Source organism: Mobula hypostoma, chromosome 4 (genome assembly GCF_963921235.1).
Source record: "Mobula hypostoma chromosome 4, sMobHyp1.1, whole genome shotgun sequence".
Classification (NCBI taxonomy): domain Eukaryota; kingdom Metazoa; phylum Chordata; class Chondrichthyes; order Myliobatiformes; family Myliobatidae; genus Mobula; species Mobula hypostoma.
In genome coordinates, this window is record NC_086100.1 from 54,328,386 (window position 1) to 54,340,389 (window position 12,004).

Consider the following 12,004-nt stretch of genomic DNA (forward strand, 5'->3'; position numbering starts at 1 on the left):
CAATCAAATGGAGCCCAAGCAGGGAACATTTACCGGAAAGCAGTGCATAGGAGTTGGTGCAGTCTGTACATCAGAAAGAATGACTACTGGAAGACTTGAGCTCCACCGTGCACATGTCACTGTTTAAGTATAATGGGTGCTTTTTGTTTTTTTTTCTTTCTTTCCTTGACTAAACTGCTTAAGTTAACTTGCTTAAATATACTTCTTTATAACTGTATTCAGGATACAATCTCTTATTTCTTGCCGACGGGCGATTGCCGGGGCCAGAAAATCACACGGCATTCACACAAACCGGGGTTTGAATGGGCAAAATATCCTAACCTCATGGATTTGGTGGGAGCAAAGTCATATACACCCTAGATGTACAAAGTCTGAGAAAGGTGAGTTTCTCACCACAGAGTCCAGTGGGTAGTGAGGGGCTAACGAGCCACATTTCCAGAGGCACCTAGTAAAAAAAAAAGGGTTTCATAAGGGAAACCGATTTCTTAGATGAATTTTTAGAATGTTGATGTAGTTAAACTAAATTGTTATTTCTTTTATACTCATCACAGGGATAAATCTGAAGTGGAAGATCTTCTGTCAAAAATAAATGAACTAGAATGTGCACATGAAGAACAACGATCAAGGTACATCTTAGGCCTTCATCTGGAATTATGTATTATTAATAAAGTACCCAGAAAGTAGTATTTATTACAGTGACCCCCATATTATGGCCGATTAGATCAGGGGTTCCCAACCCTTTTTGCACTGCGGACCGGTTTATTATTGACAATATTCTTGCGGACCACCCGACCGGGGGGGGGGGGCGGCGGGGGGCAGTGTAGTGTTGCCAACGGACAAGAATAGCAGTCAAATACGTTGTGTTTACCCTGTGAAAGACTACAATGACCATGAAGCCTTGCGCGGGCACCAGTGCGCATGCGTGTATGTGTCAATTTTTCTTCTACAAATCGTTTTTGGCGATTCTGTATGGTGGGGGGGGGGAGTGTTAATCACGACCAGAATATAGGTGATAAGTGGCTAATACACTCAATTTCCTCTCTAGAAGGGTTTATCTAACAAATTTAATATTAAACACACAGCGCATATTTTCCTCGCATGAATATAGTGATAAGTCAATTATCAGGGGAGGACAGGGGAGCTTGAAGTAAGTGTTGAATGAACTTCCAGTAGAAGTGGTAGAGACAGGTTCGATATTATCATTTAAAGAAAAGGTATAGGTATATGGACAGGAAAGGAATGGAGGGTTATGGGCTGAGTGCAGGTCGGTGGGACTAGGTGAGAGTAGCGTTCGGCACGGACTAGGAGGGCAGAGGTGGCCTTTTTCCGTGCTGTAATTGTTATATGGTTATATAAGTCAATAGCATCATAACATTTTAAGTAACGTATGGATATTAAACACACAGCGCATATTTTCCCTGTATGAACATATAAAATCATTGCAACACACCAATATCGCTGAATCAGTGGGAGCCCTGGGCTGAATACTTGTTCCCTGCAACAAGACAGTGCCATCGAGGAGTGATGGGAGACAGCGATACTCGAAGGGGGTTCCTTGTGTCCAGTCTATTCCACAATTTAGTTTTTGTTGCATTCATTGCAGAGATATGTTGGAAATGGAAGCAACGTTTTCAGTGCTTTTGTGGCTATCTCAGGATATTCAGCCTTGACTGTGATCCAGAATGCCGGCAGAGATGTTATGTCAAACATACTTTTCAGCCCGCCATCATTTGCAAGCTTGAGGAGTTGATCTTCTTCCCGCGTTGACATGGATGACGCGTGCGTGATGACCTTGCGTGCATACAAGTTCAACAATGGGTGTGACAGGGAATGAGGAAAGGTGCAGCTGACTCATATTGCCACATCATATCATTTCCTCGCGGCCCAGTAGCACATGCTTTGCGGCCCAGTACCAGTCCATGGCCCGATGGTTGGGGACCGCTGCCGTATGGGACAAACCAATTTAGCCCAATATACGGGATGTCCCGGCAAATACGGGACAGTTGGCAACCCTATATTCAGGTTCAACAGTGTGTTACAGGGAATGAGGAAAGGTGCAGCTGACTCATATCATTTCCTCACGGTCCGGTAGCACATGCTTTGCGGCCTCATGGTTGGGGACCGCTGGATTAGATAACAGAAACTTGCCCTTACAAAATTCACAAATCACTTCCCAGATATTTGAGATGCAGAATAAAATATGTTCTCGCTGAATTTATGTGAATTAGTAAAAAGTAAATACGTAATCAGAATCAGGTTTCTGAGGATGAGATGTTATTTTCAATCCACACTGCCTTCAGTCTCCTAATGAGTATATCAAGGATCCAGTTGTAGGGGGACATACAGAGGCCCAGATTCTGAAACTTATTGATTAGTACTGAAGGGATGACGTTGTTCAACGCTGAGCTGGCGCTATTAAGTAGCGACTCTTTGCATGCAGCTCCAGTGGGAATCATCAGAAAGTCCCTTTTTGGACTAGTATGGCTGAAATCCACAGTCACAGCCATCAGTACCTCAGTAAGCAATATCACTCTTAAGACATTTGAAAAATCTGTCAATTTTCAAAACCAAAGGACCAAGGATGGCAGACTCAAGTTGCGAGTGCAGTTCCCCTTTAAGAAAAAGGAAGCGGGGACGCTGGACTGGCCTACAGCTACAATTGAAACATAGGGGTTTAAGACTTTCACTCCTGCCTATCCTGGTGGCGAATGTACACTCTCTAGGAAATAAAACTGAAGACCTCAGAGCAAGATTGCTGTATCAGAGACACATCAAGGACTGCTGTGCACTCTGCTTTATGAAAACATGGCTCACAACCAGAATTTCAGTTGCAGAAGTGCAGCCTGGTGGCTTCACCATTCTCTGCAAAAACAGGACAGCTCAGTCTTTTAAAGGCAGAGGAGGTGGAGTATGCTTTATGATTAACTTAATGTGGTGCAGAAACGTGGCAGTTCTGTTCAGTCCTGGCTCACCTGACCTGGAACATCTAGTGATCAAATGACTTTTGTTTTTACCTACTGAGGGAGTTTTCTGCCATCATGCTGGTAACCTTGTACAGTCCACCTCAGGCCAACATCAGGCAGGCACTAGAAGAGCTCAACAACATAAACAACAGACACAAAACAGCACACCTTCCCTCTCATTGTGTGAGATTTCAAGCAGAACAGCTTGAAAAAGTCTCTGAACAACTAACACCAACATATCACCTCTGGAACCGGAGGAGTCAACACACGACCACTGTTATACCACCATAAGGAATGCTTGTTGTACCATCCCATGTCTATGCTTTGGAAAGTCTGATCCATAATTCTATTCCCAGTGTGAAGGTAGAGATTAAAGACTGCGGGACCAGTGTTGAGGACAAAGAGGTATGGTCAAGGGAGGCAGAGGAGCACTTATGAGACTGCTTTGAGTGGGTGGACAAGACAATATTCAGGGATTAATCTTTGAGTGTGAATGAATATGCCACTGTTGTCACTGACTTCATCAAGACCTGGGTGGATAAGTGTGTGACTTCACAGACATACCCAAAGCAAAAGCTGTGAATGAACCAGGATATTTGTCGCCTGCTGAGAGCTAAATCTGTGGCACTCAAGACTGCTGATCCAGAACAATACAAGAAATCCAGGTAGGACCTATGGAAGGCTATTTTAAGAGTGAGAAAATAATTCTGTTTGTGGTTAGAGATGGAATCGGATACACAACAGCTCTGGCAGGGCTTGTAGGCCATTAATTCCTACAAAGTGAAAGCTGACATCATGAGTGGTTGTGATGCTTCACTCCTAGATAAACTGAATGCATTTTAGGTACGCTTTGAAAGGGAAAGGTACAGTCATGAATGCAGCAAAATACAGGGAAATCCTGGAGGAAAACCTAATGCAGTCTGCAAGAGAAATGCAACTTGGGAGAAGATTTGTTTTCCAGCAAGCCTATGACTCCAAGCACAAATCCAAAGCTACACAGGAATGGCTTAACAACAACAAAGTTAATGTCCTGGAGTGGCCAAATCAGAATCTGGACCTCAGTCCAATTGAAAATTTGTGGCTGGACTTGAAAAGGGCTGTTCACTCATGATCCCCATGCAATCTGACAGAGCTTGAGCAGTTTTGTAAAGAAGAATGGGGAAAAATTGCAGTGTCCAGATTTGCAAAGCTGATAGAGACTCAAGGCTGTAATTGCAACCAGACGTACATCTACTATATACTGACTTGAAGGGAGTGATACTATGCAATCGATTATTTTGTGTTTTATACTTGCAATTAATTTAGATTATTTTGTAGAGATCTGTTTTGACTTTGACATGAAAGAGTCTTTTTCTGTCGATCTGTGTGAATAAAAAGCCAAATTAAATCCACTGTTATTCAATGTTGTAAAACAATAAAGCATGAAAACTTCTGGGGGGGTGAATACTTTTTATAAGCGCTGTATATATACACTCAGCTCTTATCTGAGTGGCGACTTCGAACCGTTCCAATTTGCCTACTGAAGCAACAGGTCTGCAGCAGATGTCAGCTCATTGGTTCTTCACACAGCCCTGGGACATCTGGACAACAAAAATGCAAACAACAGGATGCTCTTTATTGATTATAGCTCAGCATTTAATACCATCATCTCCTCAAAATTAGTCAGTAAACTCGAAGACCTGGGCGTCAATATTTCCTTGTGCAATTGGATCCTTGATTTCCTCACTTGCAGACACCAGATTGGCAAATACTTCTCCTCTACGATCTCCATCAGCACAGGAGCACCACAGTGATGTATGCTTAGTTCCTTACTCTACTCACTTGACACCTATGACTGTGTGGATGAATACAGCTCCAACACTATACAGGTTTCCCGCGCCATCCGAAGGTAGAGCGTTCCTGTGAAACGGTTCGTAAGCCGAAATGTCGTAAAGCGAAGAAGCAATTACCATTTATTTATATGGGAAGATTTTGTGAGCGTTCGCAGACCCAAAAATAACCTACCAAATCATGCCAAATAACACATAAAACCTAAAGTAACAATAACATTTAGTAAAAGCAGGAATAATATGATAAACACACAGCCTATATAAAGTAGAAATACTTTTCCACAATCATTGCCAGCACTGTTCTCTGTAGCGAAAATGTCATGCAAGCACTCTCGGCAGAAAATCTCACGCAAGCGGTGTTGGCAAAAACACTCTCTCCAGTAACCTTTAAGCTATGAAGCTGCCAAATGTACCAAATAACACGTAAAAATACACCGCCTATACAAAGTATAAATAATGTATGTACAGTGTAGTATCACTTACGGGAATCGGGAAGACAGCGCAGAGCACACTGGTGATGGTGTGTTAGACTGAGTCGTCGCAGGTTGGGTGGTGCAGTGGCCCCCACCCTCCAGGCCGCCGACAGATACATTGCCGCGAAGCATGCAGGGGTCCAGCAGTAGCCGGAAGGCACACAGCACATCTTTAAGAAAAAAGTTGAAATAAACATGCTAATTAATTAGGTGCCGCCCGACACGTTATTGTCGGCCCAGATCAGTGTCGATTGCCAATTGCATCGCCTCTGATCTGGGCCGACATTTACGTGTCGGGCAGCACCTAATTAATTAGCTTCTTTATTTCGGCTTTTTTCTTAAAGATGTGCTGTGTGCCTCCCAGCTACCGCTGCATTCTCCATGAATCGGTATCTGTCCGTGGCCCAGGGGTTGGTGTGGTGGGACACTGGGGTGTCATCTCGCCGTCTGTTTCCATTAGAGCAGGCGGATCATCTTCTCCTATGACTGCCCACCTCAATGTCGAAGGTCAAGGTTCATTGTCTGCTGTGGCTGATGTGGAAGGCTTGCTTGACTGCTGAGCCTCGCACATTTTTCTATCATACAGTTCTTTGTAAGCACTCAAACCATCCTGCAAATATCCCCTAAACCTACGTACCCTTTCAAAATTAAAGTCGTACTTTATCATTGCAGGGAAAATCTCACGCAGTTGCTTCAGGTTCATTTCGCTACTGCATTCGGTTTCGATTGTTATCCTTTCCTCTTCCAATTGCATCAGCTCTTCATCTATCAGTTCTTGGTCATGGGATGTCAAAACCTCTTCAACATCATGTTCGTCAGCTTCCACAAGCCAAACTCACTTTGTCCTTACTTCGTTCACCACAATCAAAACGCTTAATTATGTCTAGTTTTATGCTAAGTGTAACACCCTTACGAGCTCTTTCAGGCTTTTCCAATACCTCAGAACTCATCTTGCAAACTGCTGCTCACAGGCACGTGTTAAAGCAATGCCGTTCCAAATCCGGGGGAGAGTGGCTGCTCCGGGCGCGCGCTGCCTTTTATCGCGCGCTGATTTTTTCGCGTGTTGATTTTTTATCACGCGCTGCTTTTTTTTCGTAACAGTGAAAACACCTTCTAAAAGCAAAAACAGGGTACTAATGTAGGTCTTTTGTAACAGTGAGGTTTTGTAAAGCGAACGTTCGAAAAGCGGGGGACACCTGTATACGAGTTTGCTGTTGTTGTCTGTATCAAAGATAGTGGTGAATCAGCATACAAGAGGGACACTGAAAATTTGGCTGAGTGGTGTAATAACAACAACCTTTCACTCAATGTCAATAAGACCAAGGAACTGATTGTGGACTTCAGGAAAGGGAAACCAGAGGTCTATAAGCAGTAATCAGAGGATCAGTGGTGGAGAGGGTCAATCATTTTAAATTCCTGGGTGTCACTATCTCAGCGGACTTGTCCTGGACCCATCATATAAATATAATCACAAAGAAAGCAGGTCAGCACTTGAAATTCCTTAGGAGTTTGTGGAGATTTGGCATTTCATCAAAAACCTTGGCAAACTTCTATAGATGTGTGGTGGAAAGTGTGCTGACTGCTGCATAATGGCATGGTATGGGAAAACCAATGTCTTTGAGCAGAAAATCCTACAAAAGGTAGTGGATTCAGCCCAGTACATCACAGGTAAGACCCTCCCAACCATTGAGCACATCTACATGAAACATTGCTGTAGAAACATTTTTGCAGCCGCTGGCATCAGGTAGAAGGTACAAGTGTCTCAGGACTCGCACCACCAGGTTCAGGAACAGTTACTACCCCTCCACCATCAGGCTCCTGAACAAAAGGAGATAATCACACTCATTTTACTTCTGGTGTTCCCTCAACCGATGGTCTTGCTTTAAGACTCTGTCTTATTATTTCATGCATGCTTTTTATTTTTATCTATATTTGCAGAGTTTGTTTACAGTTAACAGTTCTTGATATTTACAGATTAGTTACTGTTCTATAGATTTGCTAAGTATGCCTGCAGAGAAAGAATCTCAGGGTTGTATGTGGTGACATGTATGTACTCTGACATGCTCAGATGACGTGGCTTTGCATTACAGAAAATTGTGATATGACCTGATTTCTAGGAACACAAACTCACTCCCCCTTAATGAGAGATGATGTATGTATTCTACTTGCCTACACTTTATTTGCCTATTTTTTTTATCATACTGTAGGTATTGCAAAGAAATTAAAGAAAAAGAGGAAAAATGGCTGCATTTTGAACAGAAGTACAAAAGTTTGGAAGAACAACTTGAAGAAAAAGTCCGTAAGGATAGAGAAGTAGAAAACCAAACTTCAAAATCACTAGGTGAACTTCTAACTCTACAAACTACCCTAAGTCAAGCAGAAGAGAAACTTGCTGCACTAACACAGGAAAGGTACAGTCATGTGACTTTGCTGTGACATAGGAAAATAAAAATCAAATTGTAAAAAGATAATTTATTTAAAGGCACATCTTTTTTATCCAAGCAACTTATTTCAACTCTGGCAAGTCCCTACCTCATACCTATAGATGTTAGTAGCTATCCACTTTTCCATCCGTCTGGTCTATGATAAATTGTGGTGTTTGCACATCTTACATTTTAGATTTGCGTATTTTATGTATCTAATTCCTTGAAACACAAATCTTTATAAGTTTTCAACTTTGTTCATATTTTACATTGTATGTTACAAATTTACAGTCTGTCGTGAATAAATCTGGGTTATGTACATATTTCCTCTAAATTAGAAATTCTCAGAATTTTGGGGGTTACTGCCCTCTTTGCTTCCAGACCACGTTCCTAGCACCCCTTTTCCAGCCATTGGATAAAAACTATAAAGAATTTTGTTTTACGATGCACAGTGAAAGAAAATAGGAACTCCAAATTCAAAGCAGCAATCAATAATTGGAAAAATGTTCAAATGTATTTAAAACTAGAAATAAAATTATTTCTTTAGTTATAGTAAAATAAGTTTCATCAACAATTTTAGAGCATACATTGATAGACCAACTATTCAGTACTTCAATGCTTTTTTACCTTTCAATCAAATGGATGGGCTCTGTGCAGTGATGTCAGCTTCTCAACACTCAGAAGGAGTCTCAGAACCCTATGTTCAGTAATTTGCAGTCTGTTTCATTGCTTTGAAAGAATTTGGGTGAGCGCACTGAAACTATGCTCCATTAAATATGATGTTGGAAAGATAATAAGGAACATCCTGGCCTTTTTCCTCAGTGCAGGATAGTGTTCAGAGATTTATTTGTGCACCTAGAAGTCTTGAAATTATTTTTTTGAATCGCAGCTTCAGCTCAAAGTCATTTTTTGTAGTTTGATCAGTTCTACCTCCATCCTTCCTGTTAATTCCTCATTGCAAATGTTCAGGAATTGATTTATTACCCAATCTGAAATTTGGATTGAGAGAAGATCCTGAAAGCTCTCTGACATATGTTTATGCTGCTCATCCAGGTGGGCACAGTATACTTGAAGATCTTCATCTGATATTGTTTCTTTCTCTTCCAACTCAGAGAGCTCGGAAATTGGAAAAGTTCGCAACGGACACTGTTGCCCCTAAGTAGGACAGAAATCTGGAGAGGACTGATTTGATTTTGATAAGATTCACATAATTTTCTTGCATTTGAAGATTAATTTCATTGAACTTTGAATAATTTTGACAAATAAGCAATATCATGCCTAATATTCTTGAGCTGATTACTGATTGAAACATCGAGTCTTCAAAGAATTTTATCGCAGTTTCAAAGAGCGCAAGAATAGTTTGAGGTATTTTCCTTTTGAGAGCCACCTGACTCCTGTGTGCAACAGCAAGCATTCAAACTGTTCATCATTCTCAATACAGAGCTCTTGAAATAGTTGAGAATTTATTTTCTGCTGTGATAACAGTATTCAACGATTTATACAGCTGTGAATTATACAGTGAATGGTAAATCTGTTAGGTACAGTTTTTTTTCAAGGAAGTAATAACCCCACCATAGTGTTCTGTCATTGATGGTGCTGCATCTGTTGCACAAGAATGTTGGTGAGTAGAATGTCTTTCTCGTTGAAATATTGCTCAACAAACTGAAGTATTGACATCCCCTTCCTATCTGTTCCTAGTCCTCTTGCAAACAACAACTCTTGAACCATGCTTTCATCTTTTATGAAGCAAGCATCACCAAGAAGCATTTTATTCTTGGCATTACTACCAATTAGAAGCTTTCTGACAAATAGGAATATGTATTACTCTACAGTTTTTTAAAACTTTTTTCCCCAAATACATTGGGATAATTGTAAGTGTTTGTACTGAATGTTTACAGTGGAATACAACCTCAAAATTGTGGGGATTGGCTTTTGTGTAATTAGCGCAAACAGAATCTGGTTTATTATCACTGACATTCATCATGATATTTGTTGTCTTGTGGCAGCAGTACAGTGCAAGACAAAAAAATTACCATAAGTTACAATAAGTAATTAATCAATTAATGTAAGTAGTGTTCATGGAGCATTTAGAAATCTAATAGTGGAGGATAAGAAGATGTTCCTAAAATGTAAAGTGTGGATCTTCAGACCCCTGTACTTCCTTACAATGTGTCTCATACCATTGTTCAAATATTCCTAAAATAGATGTCAAATGTGTTCATCAGTTTCAGATAATAGGCCTTTTCAATATGGAAATTGAGGTCCAGCAACAAAATTGGTTTCAGATTGCAGTTTTGGACAAGATTTTGTTGGAAACAGCATACTACAGACTTTGATCAAGTCTACCTATATTAGAAAAGGAGCTAAAAGTAAATTTGAATTCATCCTTTACTGATATTAACAGTTCCTTCTGTTTTTTTACTTATTCTGTCCCTTTCAAAAGTATTATACTCATAGGGTTGTTTTCTCTACCCAAGTTCACGGGTGAGTTTGTTTTCAGTCTTGAATGTTGATGATACAATGTGGAGATGATGGTGTTTTTGAAGGTTATGGAGTCAATAAAATGCTAACTTGTTGGATATAGTAATTGCGTGGCAGTTGTGCACTGCAGATTTTACATGCCATTTCAGCCTTTGCCTGATTGTTGTTGAGTATGCAGCCCAGGTGGATCACCAAAATATCCAATGGTAATATGATGTAGCAGTGATAAATGAAAGATGACTAAAAAAGATGCAGTTTTACAATAGTATTACTTGGTTACAAGGTGTTCAGAAAACAGAGGAGGCATTATAACCAAAAATAGAAATGCTATATGAACTCAGCCAGTTGGAACACTTATGAAGAAGGATTGTTGATCCAAAACGTTGAGTGGTTTCGCTTCACACAGATACTGTTTGACTGGCTGAATTCTTGCAATATTTCTGGTTTGGTTTCAAATTTCAGTAAAGGAAAGGTGTCAGAGGATTGGAGAAAAACAAATAAGGCACTCTTGTACCACATCAGACCTATTACCTAGGAAGGATAAGCAATGGGTAGGCCATAACTGTAGTCAGTTTGTCTAAAATATGTTTGGTTTAATGTTTTAAGTATCAGGAACAAGGATGATGGACTTAGAGCGTGCATCAGTACATAAATCTACAACATTGTGGCCATTGCGGAGACTTGGCTGCTACAAGGGAAGGAACCCTGATGCTCCAGGGTTTAAATGCTTCAAAATGTACAGGGAGTGAGGTAAGAGGTGGGAAAGTGGCATTGCTATTCAGGGATAGTATCACAGCTGCAGAAGGGGATGACATCATGGAGGGTGTGTGGTTGGAAGTCAGAAACAGCAGGGTAGCAACCACTCTATTGGAAGTATTATATAGACCTGCTAATAGGACACTAAGGAACAGATCGGCAAGCAGATTTTGCAAAGATGCCAAAATAATAAGACTGTTATTATGGATGATTTAAGCTTTTCTAATATTGATTGGTACCTCTTTAGTGTAAAAGGTTTAGATGTGACAGAATTTGTTAGATGTATTCAAGAAGGATTCCTGACAGAATATGTGGACAGGCCGACTAGAGGAGAGACCATACTGTACCTAGTACTAGGCAATTAACTTGGTCAGGTGACAGATCTCTCATTGGTTGAACAATTTGGAGATAGTGACCACAACTCCATGACCTTTAGTAGAGCCTTGAAGAGGAGCAGACGGTATGGGAAAGTTTAATTGGGAGAAGACAAATTATGCTCTTAGTAAGAAACTTGGAAGCATAAATTGGGAACAGATGTACTTGAAAATATACAACAGAAGTGTTGAGGTTGTTCAGGCAGCATTTGTGTAGGGTTCTGTGTAGGTTGGTACCATTGAAACAGGGAAAGGATGGTAGGGTGAAAGAACCATAATTGACAAAGAGAAGTGGAACATCTATTCAACAGGGAGAAGGAAGAATACTTAAGGTTTAGGAAGTAAAGATGAGACAGGGCTCTTGAGAGTCATAAGGTAGTCAGGAAGGATCTTTAGAAGGGACTTTAGGAGAGCTAGAAGGATCATGAGAAGACCTTGATGAGTAGGATTAAGGAAGACTAGGGCTTTCTACATGTACGTGAAGAATAAGATGATGACAAGAATGAGGGTAGAATTGATCAGCAATGAGAAAGGAAACATGCCTGGCATTGGAGGAGTTAAGAGAGGTCCTTCATAAATACTTTGCTTCAGTATTCACCAATAAGAGGATCCTCAATGAATGTGAGGTTAGTGTAGAACAGACTAAAAAAATGCAGGATTGAGCATAGTATTACTAATATGATGGAACATGTTGATGTTAAGATA

The 12,004-nt window shown here is 40.6% G+C and overlaps 1 protein-coding gene across 1 annotated transcript in view; it reads left to right on the plus strand.

Moving 5' to 3' along the window:
- Positions 1 to 12,004, plus strand: part of lekr1 (leucine, glutamate and lysine rich 1) — a 162,178-nt gene that overhangs the window by 75,521 nt on the left and 74,653 nt on the right. Inside the window, exons 7-8 of the mRNA XM_063047290.1 lie at positions 552 to 626; positions 7,473 to 7,676. Of these exons, the coding sequence (XP_062903360.1) occupies positions 552 to 626; positions 7,473 to 7,676 (279 nt within the window). The remainder of the gene's footprint in view (positions 1 to 551; positions 627 to 7,472; positions 7,677 to 12,004) is intronic.